The 24,604-nt window shown below is 32.6% G+C and overlaps 3 protein-coding genes and 2 long non-coding RNA genes across 15 annotated transcripts; 2 read left to right on the top strand and 3 right to left on the bottom strand.

Moving 5' to 3' along the window:
- Positions 1–304: 304 nt before the first annotated feature.
- On the bottom strand, positions 305–898 carry LOC125209211 (myosin-binding protein 7-like). The gene has a single exon (XM_048108816.1). It carries the CDS (start codon positions 896–898, stop codon positions 305–307), a length of 594 nt encoding a protein of 197 aa, XP_047964773.1.
- A 4,067-nt stretch (positions 899–4,965) lies between these two features.
- On the top strand, positions 4,966–5,679 carry LOC125216897. The gene is made up of 2 exons (XR_007175495.1): positions 4,966–5,207; positions 5,377–5,679. It is a non-coding gene; the product is annotated as an uncharacterized LOC125216897 (long non-coding RNA).
- Positions 5,680–9,376: 3,697 nt separating this feature from the next.
- Positions 9,377–20,503, top strand: LOC125208864 (MADS-box transcription factor 23-like). Its single transcript, XM_048108359.1, has 9 exons — positions 9,377–9,568; positions 9,842–10,036; positions 14,799–14,877; positions 18,477–18,538; positions 19,338–19,437; positions 19,519–19,560; positions 19,648–19,731; positions 19,848–20,002; positions 20,101–20,503. The coding sequence occupies exons 2-9, from the start codon at positions 9,855–9,857 to the stop codon at positions 20,117–20,119; spliced, it is 723 nt and encodes a 240-aa protein (XP_047964316.1). The 5' UTR covers positions 9,377–9,568; positions 9,842–9,854; the 3' UTR covers positions 20,120–20,503.
- On the bottom strand, positions 13,500–22,650 carry LOC125208865. 11 transcript variants are annotated; one of them, XR_007174244.1, is made up of 9 exons: positions 22,512–22,650; positions 22,108–22,157; positions 21,959–22,039; positions 20,588–20,732; positions 19,290–19,389; positions 17,911–18,131; positions 17,731–17,835; positions 14,365–14,426; positions 13,500–13,957 (listed from the first exon to the last, which is right to left on the bottom strand). It is a non-coding gene; the product is annotated as an uncharacterized LOC125208865 (long non-coding RNA). The 11 variants fall into 11 exon arrangements; XR_007174247.1 differs by having other exon boundaries at positions 14,365–14,419; XR_007174249.1 differs by having other exon boundaries at positions 13,501–13,912; positions 14,365–14,419.
- A 731-nt stretch (positions 22,651–23,381) lies between these two features.
- LOC125209210 lies at positions 23,382–23,864 on the bottom strand. The gene has a single exon (XM_048108814.1). It carries the CDS (start codon positions 23,862–23,864, stop codon positions 23,382–23,384), a length of 483 nt encoding a protein of 160 aa, XP_047964771.1.
- Positions 23,865–24,604: the final 740 nt, after the last annotated feature.

The raw sequence follows: 24,604 nt of genomic DNA, 5'->3' as shown, positions 1-24,604 counted from the left end.
AATTCCATCCCTAGATGTTCAAAAATGGTACTCCTACAATATACTGATATTTGCCCATTTATTTCTCTGCTAAATAGTACTAGTATGAAATATTATCAATACTAGAGATAACATTAAACAGATGAAAATACACCTAGAAGACGACGTCAAAAATGTCCTCACAGTTTATAAAGAGATATCTCCATTTATAATTATACTAGTTACCCTAAAAAAATAATTTCAATACACATTGTTTAAATAAAACAAGAGGAATCCAATCAAAAAAAAATTATTTAAATTAGACTAAAACAAATGATTAAAAAAACTAAGGTGACAAACAGAAAAGCGATTCCTCCACTCCGCCGCCGAGCTGCTGCCGCAGCAAGCCGAGCTCCGCCTCGTAACTCCACACCAGCGACTCCAACGACTGAATCACCTCCTCATCGTGGACGTGTTTCGCCTCCGACAATCGGCGCTGCTGATTGGCTGCCATCTCGATCGAGTTCTTCTCGCGCTGCAGCCGCTGAATCATCGCCATCGCTTCCTCCGCCGCCGTGGCAGAGGCCGCCCTCTCTCTCTCCACCTCCGCCAGAGCTGCATCCGCTCTCCGCCGCTCCATCTTCACCAATTTCCTCAATGCCGACACCTCCGAATCGCAATTTCGCCTTCTCTCCGATACAGAGGCATGCTTCCCCTCTGATTTTCGCTTCAATTTCGGATCAATGACCTTTTTTGATCTATCAACCCTAGAAATATCAATTGGAAACCAGAGAGAAGAGAAGGATTTGAAGCCGAAGGAAATCAGCAAAAAGAGGGCGAAAATCTCGGATATTTCTTTGAAATTCCATAACGCAACAAATCCAAATCCGAAATGATAATAAACAGAAGGTAGATGATCCAAACATATTACAGAATCCATTGGATCTAAAAAAGGACTGCAGAAGAGAAGTCTGCTACAACATGAATGAAAGATATAGAGATAGAGATAGAGATAGAGCAACGGTCTATAACAAAATGATTATATATAAACGGTAAAAAAAAAAGCAAATAAAATAATGTTGATACTGACAATTTAATTTTGGTAAAGGGTTAAATACAAATTTGGGTATAATTAAGTTGTCTAGATTTTATGTGATTCAGTCTATTTTAAGAGTCATAAATTCTCGTCGAATAAGGTATGCTGACTAAGTTTATCGAGACTTTTAATTTCAAATGAATAACAAATTATATCAATGAAACTTTAGTCTAATAATAAAAAGGTAGTGCTATTTCAAATCATAAACTTTGATTTGAATTCGATATTTTCTATGAATTAGATAGTTCGTTCGCTAATATTGTAAGCTCACACTTCAAAATGAATTTCCACGAGTTTGAAAATTTTCCTATATTAAATTGGGTGTGGAGTGTTTGATTATGTAATTGAATAAAACCGTCAACATAAGAAAACGATGTCGCTTCTGATGGTCTAAGCGACATTTTTTTGTGTGTTACTTGAGTTTTAATATGACTAAGGATTGTTTAGAGACGATGCACGTAATTGGAAACATGGATTTGTGGCTAATATCGAGGTTTGTTCTATTTTTGCTTGCTGAGATTTGGTGTGTTTTTCATGGATTAGAATTGGCTAAGATGATTGGGGGTACAAGTTTTGAAGTAGAAAGCAATAGTTATGTGGCTGTTGCTATGACTAGGGATACTTAGATCTCTACTAATCGTCGAGCCATAGTGTTGAGAATCAGCAAAATGTTTCAAGATTTGAACTCGGACATGCTGTGGCATGTAAACATAGAAGAGAACCTTGTTGTTGATTACCTATCACATTATGCTTATATGGTCTACAACGACATTCATTATGCTTAGTTTTTTTCCATGCTATGCCCGCTTTTTCTATCCAAAAAATTCTTTCTCAAATTTGGGTGAAATTCCAAAACATTGGAAATTCATTGCACTATACAAGTTCATGGTTTTTGCTATCAAAATTGCAGTACTAGTTCGTAAAAAAGACATAATTTAGATAAAAAATTATAATTTTAGAGACCAATAACATATGATTATATTATTGTGATTTTTGCTATTAAAATTGTAGTGCTAATTCGTACAAAGACATAATTTAGATAAAAAATTCCAATAACATATGAATATATTATTGTGACTTGACACGTCATGTGATCTGTCAAATAATAAAAGTAAAACCTTAAACTAGAAAGCAATAGTCATGTGGTTGTTGCTATGACAAAAGGGATACTTAGAAATCTCTACTAATTGTCGAGCCATAGTGTTGAGAATCAACAAAATGTTTCAAGATTTTAACTCGGTCATGTTGTGGCATGTGAACATAGAAGAGAACCTTGTTGTTGATTACCTATCACATTATGCTTATATGGTCTACAACGACATTCATTATGCTTAGTTTTTTTCCATGCTATGCCCGCTTTTTCTATCCAAAAAATTCTTTCTCAAATTTGGGTGAAATTCCATAACATTGGAAATTCACTGCACTATTACTATACAAGTTCATGGTTTTTGCTATCAAAATTGCAGTACTAGTTCGTGAAAAAGACATAATTTAGATAAAAAATTACTCCGTATAATTTTAGAGACCAATAACATATGAATATATTATTGTGATTTTTGCTATTAAAATTGTAGTGCTAATTCGTAAAAAAAGACATAATTCAAATAAAAAATTTCAATAACATATGAATATATTATTGTGACTTGACACGTCATGTGATCTGTCAAAATAATAAAAGTAAAACCTTCAACTAGAATCTCAAATTTATTTGTTACGACTTGTTAAAACTTGTTCTCTCTCTCCAATAAATCGGGCTCAAGTCACAAAAGAGATGAAGGGAGCTCAATGTTTTATCTTGAAAAAATAAAAAAAGTTCAAAAAATTTCAAAATTGTTAATTAAGTTTTCCTTTTTTGAGATTTACATCTTGAAATTTTGCATTTCATTGAAAATCCTGATGCAATTGATTGTGGTATCAAATTAAGGAGTAAAAATGTAAAACTTTCGAAATCCCATTTATGTTTTAAACGGTAAGGTTTTAATGGTTCACTTTTGAACTTTAATATACTGATAACCTAACACCTCACAAAGCAAGAATGATCAAATAACACGCTAACAGTAATATAAATAAACTAACAAATTAGTAATGTAAAAAAAGTAAATGTATATCAACAATATAAATATTTGGTTTTATGTTTTAAAAATGTATACGATTCAATAAAAAAAATATGTATACTTGTATCAAATTACCGAATTATAATTAGAAATTAAGCAAGTCGCAAGTGGGCTGCGTTAGTGAGCTAAGTAATTTATAGTAATAATTAATAACTTTCAATTTAATGTATTAAAATTATCAACACAAAGACATAATTATATCAATACAACATGTAAATTTAAATATCAACAAAGACATAAGTTTATCAAAACAAGAATATTGATAAATTTATGTCTTTGTGTTGATATTTTTAACACACTAAATTTATATTAGTTATTATTTATTATTATAAATTAGTTAGTATTTGATCACACACCTTAAGCAAGTTACATAAAATCTGCAAGCCTGCATATTTTTAATTGTATTTTAAAAAAGAGTGAACTACAAAAATGGTCCATGGACTATGGGGTTATCTCATAAATGGTCCTTGGACTTTAAAAATATCACCAGCAGTCCCTGGACTAAGGGTTAATATTAAAAACGGTCCTTTTGCACTGTTTCGAGACGAAAATGCCTTTTGGGGGGTTTGGGCAATTTGTTTTTTTTACACTTTTAACATTTTAAATATGATATTATTTCATTTACGTACTAAATTTGATATTATTTCAAAATTATCATTCTTCTTCCCTTTTGTCATCTTTCACTTTGTTTCTTTATTTCAATATTAGATTTTTTACAAAATTAAATTTTAAATTTCAGTCTTTAAATATCAATAAATTTTTTTAATTATAAAAATTATTAGATAACAAAAATTAATAAGATATGACAACGTCTTAGTTTTAATCAATATTTAATAGATCACATAACACGATTTATTCTGAAATAAATATGCATCTAATGTAAGATTAGTATAATTTTCGTATATTAATTTGAAAACAATCAAAATTACTAGAAAATTTCAACAAAAATACTCCTATATAAAATTTTTAGTCAACTTCATAATATTCTATCACAAGCAATTATAACAACCGAACGGAGGCTAAATAGAATAGCTCTTATTTTTCCATCATGATTAATATTATTTTTTTGTACTTCTTCAATTCAGCTGAATATTATATTAAATAACAAAAATTAATAGTTTTAATCAATAGTCCATGAATTAATAGTTTTAATTAAATTTTTTATTGATATTTAAAAATTAAAATTTAAAATTTAATTTTATAAATTAAATCTAATATTGAAATAAAGAAACAAAGTGAAGGATGACAAAAGGGAAGAAGAATGATAATTTTGAAATAATATCAGATTTAGTACATAACTGAAATAATATCAGATTTAAAATGCTTAAAAGTGTAAAAAGACCAAATTGTCCAAACCCCCCAAAACCCCTCAAAAGGGCATTTTCGTATTGAAACAGTGCAAAATGACTCTTTTTTATATTAACCCTTAGTCCAGGGACTGCTGGTGATATTTTTAAAGTCCGGGGACCATTTTTGTAGTTCACTTTTAGAAAAAAAAATACAATTATATCTTGCCAGAAGTCAATAATTATACTATTAAAAAATGCAAAATCGATGTTATTGCGTGTAACGCAGGCAACAACAACTCTATTTAGATGTAAAATTGACGATACTTCGGGTGTTTGGTAGCTTAGATTAGATAAGTCATGATAGATCAGTTATCTTGATTTATTTGAGTGTTTGATAGATAAGATAATTTATTTATATGGCCCATGTTTAAGACCTAGGCCCATCTTGGCCCGAAAAAAATTAGTTCATTTTTTTATTTATGTTATCAGCCCAAAACAGGTGTGTTAATTTATCAGGCCTATATCCATATCCAGATAAAATATAAAATGACTAAAATACTCTATTCTTTTACTCCTCTTTTATTTTGTTTTGGTAAAGATTATCTTTGATCTCTGCGTGAAAAATCCCCAATTCTTCTAGCCCTAATTTCTGGGGAAGCTACTTCCATCTCGCCTCGCCGCTGATCAACTCTCCGGCGGCTTAGCACGCCGCCTCTGCCGCTGTGATTTCCTTTGCATTCACTCATTCAGGTGGAGTATTTTGGATTTTTAGTTTGGAAATGGAGTGTATGCCATCCTTTAAAATGGTGACTAGTAATATAGGGTTCTAATTTGAAAGTTTGGGTTGTAGTGAGAGTGGAAGTAATAAATGCGAGACGTATCCTCAATTTTGAGTAAATCATAGTATTTCCTTGTTTAGGAGGAGGAAATTGCTTTTATTAGGTAGAGGAATGAGTGGAGAAGAGATGTTGCAACAAGAGAAATGGGTGGAGAAGAGGCGCTGGATCGGAGAAGAGATGCGCGAGAGGCGCCGGATCGGAGAAACCCTACTTTTTTGGGATTAAGAGAAATGGGAAGAAATGAATGATGATATGTGCTAGGGACAGATTTGGGATAAGATTAATTTTATTGGGTTAAATTAGTCGTTTTATGTCTTTATCCTAATTTTTGTCATTGCTACCAAACAAGAATGCTAAATAAATTATCTTAGATTTAATCTTAATTCTTATCTTAAAGCCAATCATACTTAAATTATATTATGATAACTTAACATGTCTACCAAATACCCCATACTAGTATTGATTGGAAAATAAAGAGAAAATAGTAGCATATAATTTTTCACAAATATTGCGAGCTAAAGTTTAATTTCGCGTCAAAGTCCGAGCCACCCAAAACATAAAGTGCATAGACTAACATATACTCCTAATAAGATGCATCTAAGTTCTAAATAGTTGTTCCAAAACAACAGAGCCTAGCACCGTCATAAAAAAAATCAAGAACATAGGAACTAGCAAGCACACTCTAAAAAAAGAGTAACAAGAACAAAAATGACGATGTACAATCACTAAAAAATTGTCAAGCACAAATACACAACACCATATATAAGTGCCGACGAATTGATGAGCACTTGCATACGCATTTGTGATTTTTAAACAATGATAATAATACTACAAAATAGTTAAGGGCTTGAAACTACGGTTTGCACTTCTTAATAAATAAATAGAAGTTAGGGCAAATCAATACAAATAAAAGTTTAAGGCTGGATTTATCTTTATGAATAATGACTAATAATCTCAACGAAAGGCTACAGCATGGAGATAGTGACACCCCTGACCCCTCTTTTTCACCAGTATAAGAGAATCTTCAGTTTGGAACTGGAATATACCTTATTCCAATTATTACTATGGTCCCTTTTTATGTAGGTAAGATGAAAATAATCTCCATATTGTTTTTATTATATTAAGACTAATACTACAATAATTACAATATTGAAACACGCAAAGTAGCATGCGCTAGCCATGAGTATTTCTCATCCATCAAAGAGAAGCCGTCTCGTTCTAAAGTATTACTACTACCATGGGCGGACCCAAGTGAGGAGGGGAGGGGCTTAAGCCCTCATTGATATTAATTTTTTATCCTTTTTCTAAAATTTAGTATAAATTATTATGTAAAAGTCCCTACAAATATTCTAATTTATTCAAAAGTATACTTTATGGTAAAATTTAGAAATTTCAGTCCCTATTAATAAATATTTTTGCGTCCGCCTGTGACTAGTACTACTACATATGCCAAGCAATGAAATACACTCAGTGGAGTAATTCTTTTCTCTCTATACTCATAATTTATTTTTTTGCAACTTGCACCGCACCTTCATCAATCATCAATAAACTTTTAAGTACATTGTAGCTATTTTCTTAAATATGCTATATATGTCTAATTGTCAATAATTTGATTCCCAACGACCAACGTCGATCCCTGCTTTTCATCTTTGTTAATTAATTGTAGCTTCGTCTATAGAGTTTATAGTACTAATATTTTTCTATTTAGAATGGTTGCTTGAGTTCGAACTTCGACCTTACAAGGAAGCGCCGATTAATGGAATTCTATTTTTCCACTTTCGCTATAAAATAAATTGAGTTTAATTTTTTTAATTTATAAAACTAACGACATTAATAATAATTTTTTAAAGTATTAAACTCAAATTAAATAGTACTAACATGACTTAAATAAAAAATAAAAATGGTGTTTATAAATTGTACTCATATGATTAACTATATGTAGTACTAGTATATAGTTATGTTATTATGACAGTTAAGTAATTTCGTTTTTTAATTCAAAGAGGAAAATCACTATCATCCATGAAGAACTATGTTGAAAGATTCTTTGCAGCGAGACAACAATTTATTTTTTTAAATATCTACAGGGACAGCTTAATGGTGGGATTAAATTAAAAAAAATTGAGTACAAGTTTCCAATCTTAAAATAATGCTGTACAGCTCATTATATGTAAAAGCCCATTTAAGAATGATTTAGACAGCTTTGTCGGCTCTATTAGGATTGTTTAATTTGTTACCTATTCGTAAGTACTGGATTAAGAACTTGCATCAAAATAAAATAATTCAAATTTGGATCCCCTAGGCATATATATAAAAGATATGGAGTACATGTCTATATAAGATGTTCTCGTGACATTTACTTTTCCTCCGTCCGCAAATAAAAGTTTCATTTCTTATTTATACAGAGTTTTAAAAAACGTTAAGAAAAGTGGTTGGAGAAAAGTTAGTGAAATATATGTTCACTTGTATATATTAAATTTAAATGATACGTGAGTGAAATTAGTTAGTAAAGTATGGAACCTTTTTACCATTGTGGTAATTATAAACCAGGACTCCTATTCGCAGACGGACCAAAATGAAAAAATGGAACTACTATTCACGAACAGAGCGAGTATCATAAATTTAATTATTTCTCATTTACTTTAACTTGTGCTTGGTAATGGAGATAAAGCTGATTAGGAAAGGGTTAGTTTAAATTAGTTAACCGTTAAAAGATCTCCAATTATTTACATTAAAGTCAAATCTATTTTAGTGTAAGTGTTACATCTACTCCAACCATTTGAAAAAGTTTTTAATTTTGGTTTAGCGTAAACCTAAAAATAGGTGCTTTTTTACTCAAAAATAAAAAATGAGATTAGTTTTGGAGTGCCGTTGGACCTAATTACATACTCCCTCCGTCTCGGAGAAGTTGGCACACTTTCCTTTTTAGTTTGTCCTACAAAAGATGTCACATTTCCCTTTTTGGAAAAAGTTCTCTCTCACATGAATATAAAAATTATATTTTCTCTCTCCATTTAACACATAAAACAAAACCTCCTAAAATCCCGTGCCATTTTTAAAGTATGCCAACTTCTCTGGGACGGAGGGAGTATTTCATTTTAGGTTTTAGTGTACGACTGAAGATGGTCTTAGAAAGAAAAAGTAATTAAGTAAGGGACATATAGAAAAAAAAGTAATTAAAGTATTGTTAGTGGAGAACGTCTCATATCTTTAGTAATAAAAGAGTTTCTAAAATTAGAAAATACACATTTTTATAGGACGGACTAATAAAAAAAGACTACGTATTTTTATAGGACAAAGGGAATAGTACATTATCATTGTAAAATAGTAACTTCAAAATTTAGATAATGTACGTTATTGGAGGCAGCTCACTCCACCGTTCCTTTCAATATATTTTTATATAATCACGTGATCAATTTTTTTTTTATATTTTGAACGAGTTAGAATATCAAATTAACAGGGGAAAATATCCAAACAAATCACAAAAAGTTGGTTAAACGTTGCTAAGTCTCGTAGTTTTCAAAATCTGAAAATTGATTCACGAGAGATGAAAATGAGATATTATGAAATTTGTTTCCTTTCTCACGAAATATATAACGATAAATCAAATCATCCATTAGTTGCTACATTATAATATACTCCACCATTTTGCAGAAAAATGAGATGAGCATGATAATTGCGAATTTTTCATCTTTCATAATTTTATTTTTAGATTTAAAATGTACTCCGTATTGGATAAACTAGGATTGTAGTAGTACTATTTTCGTAATTTATTTGAAAATTTGACCATTTAAAAATATCTTTAGAAAGAAATAAAGTAAACCTGGTTGGTGCACCAAAACCCAATCTCGGTTATCCACCTGTCGGAGATCTATAGGCTAGAGAGAGTCAGATTAATTTATAACTCATTCCTAAACAACCCCAACCATTCACAAAACTACTCATTGTACGAGGAAACCACAGCCTCCACTTTCGCGAGTAGCACAATTTTATGCTACTCTCTCTCTCTCTCTCTCTCACTCACTAATATTCCCGCCTTTCTATAATAAGCTGGTCCATAATTGGGGATAATTAATCTAATAATTACTCATTTCTCTATCCAAAACCACCCCCACATTTTAGGCTAATTAAATTAAGCAGCTCCTTGTTTTCCAACACCGGTTTCGGTTTTCCCAAAACCGCTTTCCTCACGCCTTACAATACCAGCTTCCTCCAAAACCAAAACACAACCCTCACTTTCGTTTCGTTAGTCTTCCTCACTCCAAGCTCCAATTAGTAAGTCATAATCTATATTCAACTCTCTCTCTCTCTCTCTCTCTCTCTCTCTCTCGCTCTTCTTTTCCTTTTCCCTCTCTACTTTTTTTTGTATCTACAATTTGGTTATTGCGATAAAATGTTGTTGTGTTGGAGAAATCAATGGCCGATTGTCCGCGATCGTTCCGATCTCGGCTAATTATAGGCTTAGATCGCCGATTAATCTCAGATTGAGAAGGTAGAGATAAGCGAATCGGAAGGAAAATTTCTGATTCGTGGTTTTTTGAGTTGCAGAGAGGAGGAGAAAATGGGGAGAGGGAAGATTGTGATTCGTAGGATCGATAATTCGACGAATAGGCAAGTGACTTTCTCGAAGAGAAGGAATGGATTGCTTAAGAAAGCAAAAGAGTTATCGATCCTTTGCGATGCGGAGATTGGGTTGATTATCTTCTCCAGCACCGGAAAGCTCCATGATTTTTCAAGCACCAGGTTTTGCTATTTTCCTCCTTTAATTAATTGCATATTTTAAACATATTTTCCACCTTTTTAATTGAATTATATAATGTCTCGATTTTTTTTATATATATTATACCTACCATTAGGCAGGATACATTATTTTTTAGATGATCGTGGAAACGATTATGTGAGCTTGTTTTCTTCGATACATATGTGTGTGTGTGCGTCTGTGTTCATATGAACTATAAAGTGAGATTAAATAAATTAAAGTACTTATTCAATATATAGATTAATTAGAGGAAAAGAAGGATTTTATAACTTATAGTAGTACTCTTGGGAGATCAGGTGCAGTATATCATGCATGCAAATTGCAGATGAGTAATCTTTCATGTTTTAGAATTTCTATGAATCATTCTTTTTATCAGATTGAGGAATTCATAAAATAGACACACACACATACATATATACATGATACAAATAGTACTATGTGTTTGCAATGTATAATGCGTTGAAATACATAATTAACATATTAATCTCGAAAATAGCGAATGCTGCATGATATGACTCTAATGGCAGTTATTAGTAAAAAAAATAGGCTCTTTATACTTAGGTGGTTATACTTTAGTCAAAATGTTAATTAGGTCCTTGTACAATTTTTTCGTTTTAATAGGTTTTTATACTTTTCACAATATTTTTATCAGGTCCTCGTACAATTTTTTGTTTTAGTAGGTCCTTATACTTTTATCATAACTTTCATTAGGTCCTTGTACAATATTTTATTTTAGGGACTTTTTTTCATTTATCTTGGATAATAATCTAAATTTAATTAAACTTAATGAACTTTTTAATATTCCATTATTTAACTTAGCATAGTCTACGAAGATAATATCATCTTGTTATCCAATAATCTAGTAAGTTGTAGAGAATAATAAAAAGATTAACCGTGATGATTGAAGATTAAAACCGAAGTTTTTTTTTTTTGAATAACTATCCGAATTTTCAATTGATTATTTATATTTATATTGAAAGATACGTTTCCCTAAATATTTATAATCATAAGATAAGTTAAATAATAAAATTAAAAGGTCCATGAAAATTAATTAATTAAATATAAACTATTATCTAATATAAAAGTAAAAAAATATCTTAAAATAAAAAATTGTATAAGGACCTAATAAAATTTATAATCAAAGTATAAGCACCTATTAAAACGAAAAAATTGTACGAGGATGTGATGAAATTTATGAGAAAGTTATAAGGACCTATTAAAACGAAAAAATTGTACGAGGACCTAATGAACATTTTGAATAAAGTATAAGGACCTAAGAATGTGTTTTGCCAAAAAAATATTAGTAGTATACATTTTTCAGAAAAACCTTGTACGTTCATAAACGAGAAAATCTAGTAATGTATGTGCCTGTATCATGTATGTGTGTTGTGATTAATTAGATAATTTGATCTTCTAATTCATACTCATATTAAACTTTTTTTTGTACTAATTTTTTCTTACCGAAAATGGTGTTATTTGCTTAAGTTATAATACTATAGTAATTGTATTACTTGTTCAAATTTGGTTCTGTATAATATCACTATACCGTTGTCACTATTTTCTACAATCATATAGTAGTAAGTTATAATAAAAACGAGTTTTCTTTCATTTGGCAACTATAACCACGTAAAGAAATACTAGGGGACAACTATTTTTGAATGATCTGATGAATTAGAAAAAAATAATCCAAGTTATCTGAGTGCTCGTAAAACTGTGATGCAATTAGAGAATTAGGGCTTGGAGGGTGAAATTTGGGAATGAGGAGCTGAGAATGAAAGAAGATGATAGTCATTTTTTTTTTAACTCACCAATTTTAGAATGTAAAATAATAGAAAAAAATTACTACTAGTAAAAAATTTACTACTAGAAAAAATAACTTGGTGTGCCTCACCCATAACTCCTTGACAAATAAAAATTAAATGGTCCCACATGCCACCTCAATTAAAAACCTATTAACTAAACTAACAGCACAGTCAAGCCTTCTGTTAATTGTTTTATGGAAAGTGAGCCAAAATATTAAATATGGCGGCAATCAGCACATGGAAGAATTTGTGTGCCATATATATGTATATAACATATCTCTCTCTCGTAATATAAAAATATTCTTTATGTGTGTGTATCAATTTTTCGATATGCGTATATAATATAGCTCTCTATGCATATACAAATATTCTTATGTGTATTGAATTTTCACTCGTTCTTTTTATTTTTTTATTTTTTACATTCTTTAAAAACATATTGAAAATTATATAATTTAATATGCTAACAAAACATATGTTATAGCCATAATTTCTATTAATATAATTTATATATAAATATAAAACAAGAAAAAAGATAATACCCATAAAATTCTAAAATTGTATCATCAAAGAAAGAGTTGTAACACTATTGTAAGTAATGTGTATATGATTACTTTTATAAATATAAAATATTACTATATTATGAGGCCAATTGCATATAAATTAAATTTATATATATGACACGTAAATTGTGATCACTATATTTAATGTTTTGCTCACTTTCCATAAAACAATTAACTAAGGCTTAATTGTAGTGTTAGTTTAGTGAATAGGTGTTTAATTGAAGTGGCATGTGGAACCATTTAATTTTTATTTGTCAAGGAGTTATTGATGAGGCACACCAAGTCATTATGCCACTTTGGTGTGGAACCTTAATTTATCGAATTTGTCTCTAACCTGTAATAATTGTAACAATTTATCCCTATTTTTTCAACTCACCAATTTTATCACACTTTTTAACATGTAGTGTATCAGTTTCAGTTTCTATTATTGAAATCTCACTCTAACGGTGGGATTGTGACATGACGTGTCAGAAGATGACTTATTTGTATATGTGAACATTATTATTTTGTTTTTATTTTTATTTTGAATTATTAAAACAATTTACTTACTTGATACAAATTGAAAATATTTTGATATAGTTGGTATGTTAAAGAACATGGGATAAAATTGATTAAATCACTAAGGATTGATGATAAAATTAATACAGTACTACTTAATTTCCAAGGTTAACAATAAAATTCATAAAATTTATAAAGATCTGAAATAAATTCGATTATTAACCCTAATTTTAATCAAGCGAGAGAATATTTTGATTGCAAAAACTTGCATGCGGCAGTGACATATATGTGGCAGTTGGGACTCACGCCCCGAACCCGACCTGACTCTTGCCCCAAACTCACGCCTGGTTTGACTTGGTCAAAATCTTATTTATTTTTATAAAAGTCTCATTTGTTTTGATGAAAAGTCTTAGTATTTGTTTTGAAACAAAATCTTTTTTATACTACTCTATGCATCTCCAATTAAGTACTCCTATCTAATTTTGCCATTCCAGTTCGTCAATTCACTATCAGAGTCTACTTTTACTTTTTATCATAAATGATAAGTAGATATCGCATTCTATTTTCTCTATTCACTAACATTTTATTACAATATAAAACTAATACAAAGTATATATAAATGAGATTAATATTTCACTAATTTTTTCAATCTACTTTTCTTTACATTTCTTAAAACTCGTGCCGATGGACATTTAACGGGGCACGAAAGAAGTACTATCACTTATATTACTCATGCTTTATCAGCGTCATTTTTCTATAAAAAAAGGTTTCATCTGTACTATCAAGTTTTACATTATTTTCTTTTAAAAATGTGACATTTATGAAATTAATACTACACTACATAACTTATGCTTTATGCGCATAATCTCATTTGCTTTGAAGCAAAAGTTTCGTAGACATAATATTACTGATACATCAAAAAAATGGTGAATCAGACGGTCCGGTCGATTCAACCGACAGTGTTGATCTTGCCGCATCTATGCAGCTGCCGCGCACAAGTCTTGTTGTGTCCCCATATTTGGTTGGTGAGAGAAAGATGAGAAACCTAATTAAACTTGATGTACATAAAAAATCATCTTGCCACTTTGAAGAAATAAGAGTACAATATTAGAAGAATAATTCTACTATAAAAGTGACAAGATGATTTGTTTCTTAATTAATGAGTAGTCAATACTACTTGATAGTTTTTGCCCATGCTAGGTCGTCACTGTATAATTTATCCCTAAACTAACTGCATTGCTCTATATAGTGCCTTTATTCACAACTTTTGCAATGATTCTCAGTTAAATTCATAAATATCTTGTGTCGAATTGATAATAATGAAATTGTTTTGCGACTCATTGAATTCTCATCTTAAAAAATAAATTGAATTCAAATGTTAAATCAATAATATTTGAATAAACATGACCAGGAACTGTTGATAATAATAACTAAATGCATGAATCATCATACCATGAATCTCCTCTATGAAATTACTCCGTTTCCATCACAATTTTAATTCCCTCTCCTTTTTCCTAAAAAAATGTTTCAGAATTAATACAGGCTTAATAAAATGAATACTTTTGTGTGAATAAAATAACGATCACACTTGACATTTGTGACATTGAAGCAAATATTTTTATAGACAGATGAAACATTATTCATTGAAATCCACAAACTCACACCCGACAAGCGGGGTCATCTTTTGGACACCAGAAATTTATCTTCAAGATATTTTATTAATTTTGTGATAATTTGTGCATTATGAATAGTTGAAGCCAATTTTTGTCAAATGTGAATGGCGTACAATTTAAAATGTGATTAACTCTATCTTGGTATACATGCATATGTACACATTGATAGCATAATGGACACTGATAATCAAGATATTTTCAAAATTCGAGCAGCATGAAATCTGTAATCGGCCGATACAACAAAGTCAAGGAGGAGAATTACAATCTGATGAATCCTACTTCAGAGATAAAGGTAATCTTTATCAGTTACCCCTATCAAATTCTGGGTGTGGAAATATTATTGCCAAATGTATTAAAATGTGTATCCAGTTTCAGTAGAAATGTAGAATGATCATTTATATCTAGTTTTAATGAGTTTCCCGGAAAAAGTGAGAGAGAAGATCCACAAATCAAAGATTGTAAACCGAAGAAAGTAAATTTCTGTTTCTTGTAGGCGTCACACTAGAGGTAAAATTTATTAATTAAATTTTGTAATCAAGTTTAGTTGATCAAATAGAAACAAAACATAAAGTAATACTCCTTGTTTAGATGATATATAAGGCTATAAGCACACATACATAATACATTCAGATTTGTCAACCCACTGATCCTCGTAACCAAATTAGAACTGAATTCTAAGGAAAAAGAACATGCATAATACATGAGTGAGTTATAGTAGTAAGAAAAATCCAAAACTTGTGATAAACAGAAAAATCCTTGCATTTAAAAAAAAAGAATAATAATAATTCTCCATTCATCTTCGTCACCCAAATCTTATTTATTAATTGAAGGAGAAACACATCTTACCAGTAAACTAAGTTTCTTCGTCAAGTCACTTGCAGGGACAGGGGACTCGTATCTCAAATTTGTTAGATTTATTGTAGTACTAGTGACTTATATATCTAAGTACTTCTTTGCTCACATAAGATCTTTAGAATTTTATTATAAAACGTAAGTACTGAAATTTGTTTATGTGTGCGTACCTGTATTTTTATTATTAGATCCAGAAAATCTCATAATAAGCTAAACTAAAAAGCACATCATTATGTAATATTTTAAGTTAGTTATTTTTAAAATCACAAAATTAATGAACTAAAGGTCTATCATGTAACTTTCAACATTTGAATAACAAATCATGAAGTTTCAAATCGTACAACTGCTCCTCAGCGATACTTTTCATGCAAATGCAATAAGGAGTTGGCACATACATGTAAAATTTTGATGGTGTGAATTAGGGATGCTTAAACGGTTCTCCGGTTCTCGGTTAATCGGAATCAGAATCGGAACCGACCGGTTAATTGAGGAACTGGAACCGGAAGATCCGGTTCTGGTTCCGGTACCGGTTCCAACTTTTTAAATAACACCGGTTCCGGTTCCGAACCGGAACCGACCGGTTCCTAACCGGGAACCGGATTATAATTCAATTTTATTTTTTTATAATTTAATATACTAAAAATTCTAATTTATTGAATTAATTTTGAATTAAAGTAAAATAGTTTGAAACATTGAGTGATTTTTAGATTTAAATGTTTAATCTGTGATACTTTGAATCTATAATTATTTCTCTAATCCATTTTTTATGAACTAACTACAATGAGTAGAACATCATAAGTTTGTTTTTAGTTTTCAAAAAAACTTATACAAATACAATATCATTTCATATGATATATTTATTACAAATTTATGTAACAATTCATTTAACATACGATTTTAACATATTTGTGAATAAGTTATTAAGTGTTCCGGTATAAACCAAATAGTCACAACAATATCAATTAGCATTGGAAATTCCAATGAATACTATGTTTAGCCAAAAAAGGGAAAATGAAATTCAATTTTAAAACTCATTTTTTTAAAAAAAATTGCTAAAGTTTAGAACTCCTATTTTTGTATTAGTAAAAAATTGCTAACATAAACTAATCCGACCCGACCTACTACACTTGGCATCACTCTTATCCATATATGAATATTATTGTATTGTTGGTTTGTATTTTGTGTATTTATTTTAATTTTTAGGTATTATTTGTTATAATTCTAGATGTTGGATTATTATTTTTTTAGTATTGAACTATTTAAAATTATAAATAAATTCGGATTAAAATTACACATCGGTTCCGGTTCGGAACCGGAATCGACCGGTTCTTAACCGGCCGGTTCCAAATCGGAACCGATCGGTTCCGGTTCCGGTTCTTGAATTTATGAAAATTTAAAACCGGTTAACCAATCAACCGGTCCGGTTAGAACCAGGACCGGCCGAATAAGCAGGCCTAGTGTGAATGAATAGTAGTACACACATTAATGTGACAACGTGGATGATTAAACAAATTATGTTTTGAGCCTAAGAAACTAAAAAAAAATTCCCCTCCACTCTACTTGTTCATCTCTCTCTAACTTGCATGTCATCCTAACAATGGCCTCCATGAAGTTTTTTTGAAACTAAATGATTTGTCATTTAAATTTTGTAGTATACTACTGAAAAAACAAAAAACGACACATTCTTCGTGATTTAATAGATTTTTTTTTTTTTTGGTTTTTTTTTTTTTTTTTTTTTTTTTTTTTTTTTTTTTTTTTTTTTTTTTTTTTTTTTATCATTGTTTCTCACTAATGTTTTACCATAATCACTGGAATCAGAAGACAAAAAAGAGCATAGTTCATAAATGAAAACCACATATATATAAATTTTCATGTCATCACATCTGTGGGAGTCTTGTGCCATCACATCTCAACTTGAAATCAAACACAAGCAACACCACCAAAACAACAAATATGCCACTAAATGTAGACTTAGATAATATCATAGGACCCTAACCATCAAACAAGACTATATCAGATGTAGCTACTACATAGTTCTACTATATTTTATCAACTTTATGCACACTCATTTTACTGGTTACATGAGGGAAGTTTTGATCGATACTTCAGATGTAGCTACTACATAGTTTTACTTAATTTGTTGATTAGAATTTAGGATGCTAAATTCTATAGATCTAAGGGGTGCATTATGTTTAAAGTTTATACTCCGTATTTCAGTGTAAATGTTTAACATGCTTTAGCAAACACTGAGATCTCGAGTTTGAGGAGGGAATACATATTATGAGAATCTGACCTGAAAATCTGAAACCTGGCGGTAATTAGATATACTAATTCTGCATCACTGAAGCTAGTCATCAGTTTCGCCTTCTGAAGACTTGCACCCATCGCACCTGCCTACCTGAATTCACAAGACAAGCTCTACTATTAAGCCATCGTTATCAGATCCTAGTTCTCAGGTTATAGGACAATTTACCTGCAGTTATTTCCCTATTCGAGCATTAGGAAGCATATTCTCATGATTAATGAATGACCCTCGTCAGATGTTAATACCCCCTTCCAGAAGAAGCTTTACTATATTGAGTGTCTATTCTTCTACTTCTTCCCCCTACACCATTGAAAGACCATTCCTAGCTGCAGACATCACAATTCACCATGATCCACTTGAAACACAGGTTCCCAAAAATCCACGTCATGCTGTAAGATTTTAAATTGGAAAATGTAAGGGGATGAGAAAGTTTCTCCCAATGTTCCACATTCCAAAACCAGCTAGGTTGCACTCCTCTTTATTACAGGAGTGACAATGTAAAGATTACATTAAATAGGAAAAGCAAGATAAAGCTAAACAACGATAATCTTCTGTTATATTAACAACCAAACAGTACAGTAAATTCATCTAGCATTAATGATGATGACAGAACAAGATAGCTCCAACTAATGTGATTTTCATCATAGGGCGGTCGAATTTCTGTAGCATTTTGATTGGTAGACTGATATCTTGGTTGTAAGTATGCCTAATTTTGCTTGGTCAATTTTGGATAGGTATGGCAAAGGGAAGCAGAAAACTTGAGGCAACAACTACAGTATTTGCAAGAAAGCCATAGGTAATATCACTAGATGTGTTATGCATAGTACTTTGATTAGTATTCCTCTGCCAATCAAAGTTATGTACAAAAATTTGATTGAAACTAAGTTATTGCTGGTGGAGAGCTATAAAATACTGAAGAGATAAAAAAAAAAAGAAATTATAGGTAAAGGAAAGGCAGATGATATTGTAGAACATATATTATACTCCTAAATACTGCCCCATGTACAGGGGTTTAAAGTATCTGCAGTTTATTCTTTGCAATTGCCTTGTACATGGCATGTATGATGTATCACTGCAGTCACAACATAAATAATTTTGCAAAGTGCGTCCTGTTATATAAACTCAAGACAGAAAATGCAGTAAACGCAAGGAAGATGAATACGCATATGCACATATTGAGACACAGAAAATACATTACAAATGTGTATGCATGAAACGCACCATCATATAAAAGATACTCCCTCCGTCCCATATTACTCGTACTTTTCATTTTAGGTCGTTAATTTGAGATTGATTTTTTCAGTGTAATTAAATTAGTATTTTAAGTATAATGGGAGATCACTTAATAATGAATACTTAATTACCTCTAATATATTAATTAAATACCCTAATTCTTACTAAAAAAATAGTGCAAGTAGTTTGGGACGAGCCGAAATAGGAAAGTGCGAGTAACATGGAACAAAGGGAGTACGTAGAAGAGGCTCTGTACAATGAAATTCAGTTAGTAGGACTAAAATAGGCCATGTGCTCCTAAAATATAGTTATACCTCTCATCTTTCATCTGAAATGATTTGTCTCTTCTGTTGTGGTTGCAGGAAGCTTTTGGGAGAGGAACTTGCTGGAATGAACATCAGAGACCTCCAAAATCTGGAAAATCAGCTAGAAACGAGCTTGAAAGGTGTACGTGTGAAAAAGGCAAGTGAAAATCATGTATAGCGCAACTATATGGACAAATTCTCAAATAAGTTTCTGTTTTCATAAATTCATCTCAAGCAGGAGCAAACTCTGACTACTCAGATCAACGACTTGAATCAGAAGGTCCACTTTTAGATAATTAACAAGCTAGAGTTTCTATTTTATGTTCATGTTTAGAATCGGGGATACCATCATTAATCTTTGTTACAGGGAAACATCATTCATCAAGAGAATATGGAACTTCACAAGAAGATGAATCTTGTTGTCAAGGAGAATGAGGAATTGCGGAAAAAGGTATTGGCTGACAACAACTAAGACTAAGACTCTAACTTGGATGATGAACAAAAACTACACCCAACAGTCAACTGTAGAGGTATAATGAGTCACAATTAAAGCACATTCTAATACAGGTTCATGGGCCGGGAGGAACAAGTGAAGAAAACGGGGCATCCCACCATATACATAGCATCAGTGATGGATATTCTTTTTTACCTATAATAAATCTTGAGCCGAGCCAGCCACAAAAGCAAACAGATGGTGCACCAAAAGATGTGATGAATTTGGGGTTAGCTCTATTTATCCCTAATCCACATATGTATATATTAACCACTAAGAATGGTTTCAGCACTTGTCAATCTTATCAAATGATCATAAAACTCACAGGCTTCAACTGCAGCAATAACATATTGGCAGCACAGGAAATGTGTTTAGCAGTTCTATGTCAAGTTATCCTACAATCCTAAGAGTGAATGGCTCCGATGAACTAGAAACTTTATGGTTGACAATAAGCGTCTGAAACGGATGGGCATCATGTTCATTAAATGTGTGAAGACTAGAGATTTTTATGTACATAGTCTCATGATTATTGTAATGATGGCTGAGGGAAGAAGCAATGACTGTTTAAGGTTAGCTCAAACTAATATTGTGGTAATTTATGTCGGCAGCTGTAGTCCCTACTAATGCTCACTGGAAACAATGTCCAAAATTGATGCTTCAGTAAATGTAATAATTAAATCGCCATTTATTGGGGCTGGGGGAGATAAAAGTAAAGGACAAGTTCATCAAACCATGTTTCTAGAAGTAATTTATTTTCCGTTAATGGCAAGCAACAAACTAAAACCACAGGTCCTGCACGAACTTAACAACTTACCATGAAATTCATTTCCTAAATATACACTGCAAGGTGTGGATGCTTTTCATGACATGAAGTATATGAGGTCCTTTCTTCTAACTTGTGTCACTTAGACGAGTGTTAGGTGGTATCAACCTCATTCCCAAATCAGCATATCACTTCACTACAGAGGCAAATAATAGACTCATCACCAAACCTTCAAAAAATGTAATCAGACAAGCTACACAATGTTGCTCGTGACCTTGAGTCCTTGACAGTTGACCATTAGCTACTATGGAAACCAATCGAGTAAAAATCAAAACTCTTGCACTTAGTAAGTGCACATAAAGCTCATTAGAGGTAAATAACCAGAAGCCTGTGATTACATACTATTAGTATCTATTACCAGTTCATATGTTCACCAATTTAATCTAACAAAAATGCAACAAAGAGCAGAAGTTGGCATGTTGCAAGTCATTGATAAATATGACAAGGTTGTGACTGAAACAAATGACACAAGAATAATATTTTTAACTCCAAGTAGGAGATCCACTGGTAGTTGTTCGGATATATATGGTTTTGAACTCTTTAACTCTCATTCCAAGCTAGTTTTTCAATGATTTGGGTTAAATCTATATCCACTTTAATTATAATTTTTTGGCTCACATCCAAAATCAACCTCAGGCAAGTGCATATTCCAAAGCAATAACAAGAGGATTTATAGACGATGAATGAGTTTCATAATGGATCACCAAGACACCAATATTCTATTCCACCCTCGAGGCAATTTTGTCTCCATTGTCTACTAGTGACCGCAATGATATGGACCAATACCAGGACCTCCCTCATATTGAAGGACACAGACAACTACGAAATGTAGATGCAAATAACTTACTTCTGAGCTTACTTTTACAGGTTGTTAGAATCAAATACTGTTACAACAAGTTAACAACAGACATCAAGCAAATTATATATATTCCAGTAATAAACACGAAAGAAAGAGGCCAACATCAATGCTAACAGTATTACTTTTTTTTACTCCATATCTATAAGGTTTAACAAGTAACAAGCTCAGAAAAACTCTAGAACTTCCTTCTTCAAACATGAAGAATAAGATTAGCAAGTCTAACATAAATGATTACTAAAATAGTTTAGTTAACACCTTTAAACTTGACATTTATGTTATTAGAATTATCAAGTGCCAACAACATAATCCTAGCTGAAAACTGAAAACAAGCAAAGTTCGATGATGACATATAATAATTTAATAGTAATTGAACAACTACGTATAACCATGAGAAGCTGAAGACATGTGGAAAATTAGAAAACAAACGTTTCTTGTGAATTTGATGATCAAAACTATGATTCACAAAAACATGAAGCAAAAGAAAAATGATTTGTAAATTGTACCTTATGTATAGTGGAAACAGTCAACATAGCTTCAATAATTATATATCCAGCTTGGTATCAAGGAAGGAACGATACCATGAACTGAAACCATAAAATCAACCATCAATTAAAACTACGAATCAAGAGAATCAATATTGTACTCTCTTCACCTGATAGATCCTGGAACAGTAGACTTTGGCTTCAAAAACCTCATAATCAGCTGGATATCAAATACAAAGTAGATTAAATTAACACCAGAAACTATACTCAACAAATCAAAAACACCTAATTAAAGAGAAACCAAAACGAAAAACAAAGGATCATTTGCTATGACGAGAACATCATTAGTGCGAATAATTTCTCACAACAAAAAGTAGCTGAAAACAACATAATGTAATGCATGTGCGTCCAACATAAGCCAGGCAGAAGGAAGAAAGCCACAGCAGTACAAAGGCAAGTATGTAATCCGATCAAATCGCCAGAATCATATGAACAACGCAAAATCGCGAAAGGCGACCGAAGAGAGAATAAAAGAGCTTTGAAGCTGCGAAAGAAGAAAGGAAAAGAGAATCACCTGGTGTTGGCGATGGCGATACGGAGATCTCGATGCGTAATCGCGGTTTCCAGATAAAAGGAGAAGTATCGAGAAGAAAGCTTTTAGGCAGCAATGATTGATGCTGTGGGCAGCGAGACATATAAAGATGAAGAGAGAGAAGAAAATATCTAGCCCCATGAACTACGTACCGAGTTTTTTTAAATAGCTGTAACAAGCGGTTTGGGATTCAGTGCTTCCGGTGTTTTTGTGAGCCTCCGGAGTCAACCACTTGGAGATTTTATAATTAATTCTTTTTTTGCTTTAATCTTTATTTATTTAATTTATTATATTAATGTTATCTTTATGGAAAAAATGAGTTTAACATTGAGAGAGTAGTAATATCACTCAAATACGCATACCTGATCTTCGATAATTTATTTTATTAATTAAAACAAGCAGAAAATAACTCATAATAGTACTACTCCACAACAGCAGTAGTAGTAGTAAAAAAACTTCATAATTTTAAATCCATTATTCTCTTCGTCCTACTTTAGAACATTCCCAACAGTTTCCCTAAAACCTCCCTTATTTCTCCCTAACTCCTGCCACATCAGCGCCACATCAGCACCATAATTTATCCTCAGTTTTTAGCCAACTTTTAGCCAACTGCTCCAATGGTTTCTCCCTTATTTCTACCTTATTTCTCCCTAACTCAACATTTCATTTTTACATATCACTAATTTAATTGTTTTATTTTTGTATATAATAAAGCTAGCTAATTTAATTTATAAGACAAAACAAATAATAGTAATAAAGTTCGTTGTATTAAACACGGGTAAACATTACAACGACGAAAATTAATAAAAAAAATAGTACAGGAATGGAAAAAAAAATTCAAAGTAAAAAAATTCAAGGGCGGTGGGCGCGGTTTCTATTTGCCCACAATTCTTCGATCATATCGTGTTGTAGTGCTCGATGGGCCTCCTTCTGGTGTATGTCCATGAACGCCTTGAATTGTTCATGTTCGTTGTACGGTACACCCCGGCGGGCGGACTCGGACTCGGACTCGGTTGAGACACCGTGACTCGATGATGCAACACTGGTGTCGTTGGTGACGTTGAGGACGCCTTCGTGTTCATCATCGATGATCATGTTATGCATGATGATGCACGCATACATGATGTCGGCAATATCCTCCTGGTAGAAAAAGCGCGTCGGGCCCTTTACCAGTGCAAATAGCGATTGGAGCACCCAAAACGCCCTCTCCACATCCTTGCGCGCAGACTCTTGCGCTCGGGCAAAATACTTTCTATTATCTCCGACTGGGCATCTGATCATCTTCAAAAACACGGGCCATTGCGGATAGATGCCGTCAGCCAGGTAGTACCCCATGTTATGCACATTGCCATTGGCCGTGAATTCGATGGAGGGGCCTAACCCGTTGACCCGCTCGTTGAAAAGGGGCGAGGAATTGAGAACATTTAGGTCGTTGTTCGACCCGGCTATACCAAAATAAGCATGCCAAATCCAAAGCCGTTGGTCGGCAACGGCTTCAAGAATGATGGTGGGATGCGTACCTTTGTAGCCGGTAGTGAACTGGCCTCGCCACGCGGTTGGGCGGTTCTTCCACTTTGCCAGGTGCATACGATCGATCTTTGCCGAGCATCCCCGGAAAGCCGTGGCTCCTCCAAAGTGCCAATCCAGCGGAGACCCCAGCGGTCGAGCTGCGTTCGGCGAGCGAAGGTAGTGCTCCCCAAATATCTCTCGCACGCCACGACAAAAATTCTTCGGGCACTCGTTGCCGGTCGTCTCGCCGCATTGCGGATACTCATCGAATATGTCGGCGGACCCTCCATATGCCAATTGTCGGATGGCAACGGTGCATTTCTACAGGGGCGATAGGCCGGGCTTCCTGTGGCGTCTCGCTGGAGCCGGAACTCGGGGTAACGCGCGGACAACGCATTAACAATGCGCAGGAAGAGGAGCGGCGCATTACGAATCGGCGACGAAATACATCTGCCGGATAACGTGGTTCCTCGGCAAAATAATCGGCGAACAGGCCGATCGTGCCCACCCGAGCGTGGTCGCGGGGATGTATCGGCGCCGCCTGCGGATTGGCCGTTTGGGTGGGC

This window comes from Salvia hispanica, chromosome 3, assembly GCF_023119035.1.
Source record: "Salvia hispanica cultivar TCC Black 2014 chromosome 3, UniMelb_Shisp_WGS_1.0, whole genome shotgun sequence".
In the NCBI taxonomy this organism is placed as follows: Eukaryota; Viridiplantae; Streptophyta; class Magnoliopsida; order Lamiales; family Lamiaceae; genus Salvia; species Salvia hispanica.
The sequence above is the reverse complement of the archived record's forward strand: the minus strand, read 5'-3'. Positions and strand labels throughout refer to the sequence as shown.

Coding starts and splice junctions, on each gene's coding strand:
- LOC125209210 (XM_048108814.1), bottom strand. CDS start 23,864: ATGGGGTACTACCTGGCTGACGGCATCTATCCGCAATGGCCCGTGTTT.
- LOC125209211 (XM_048108816.1), bottom strand. CDS start 898: ATGGATTCTGTAATATGTTTGGATCATCTACCTTCTGTTTATTATCAT.
- LOC125208864 (XM_048108359.1), top strand. CDS start 9,855: ATGGGGAGAGGGAAGATTGTGATTCGTAGGATCGATAATTCGACGAAT. Junction 18,539..19,337: donor TATTTGCAAGAAAGCCATAG/GTAATATCACTA, acceptor TTGTGGTTGCAG/GAAGCTTTTGGGAGAGGAAC. Junction 19,561..19,647: donor TCAACGACTTGAATCAGAAG/GTCCACTTTTAG, acceptor TCTTTGTTACAG/GGAAACATCATTCATCAAGA.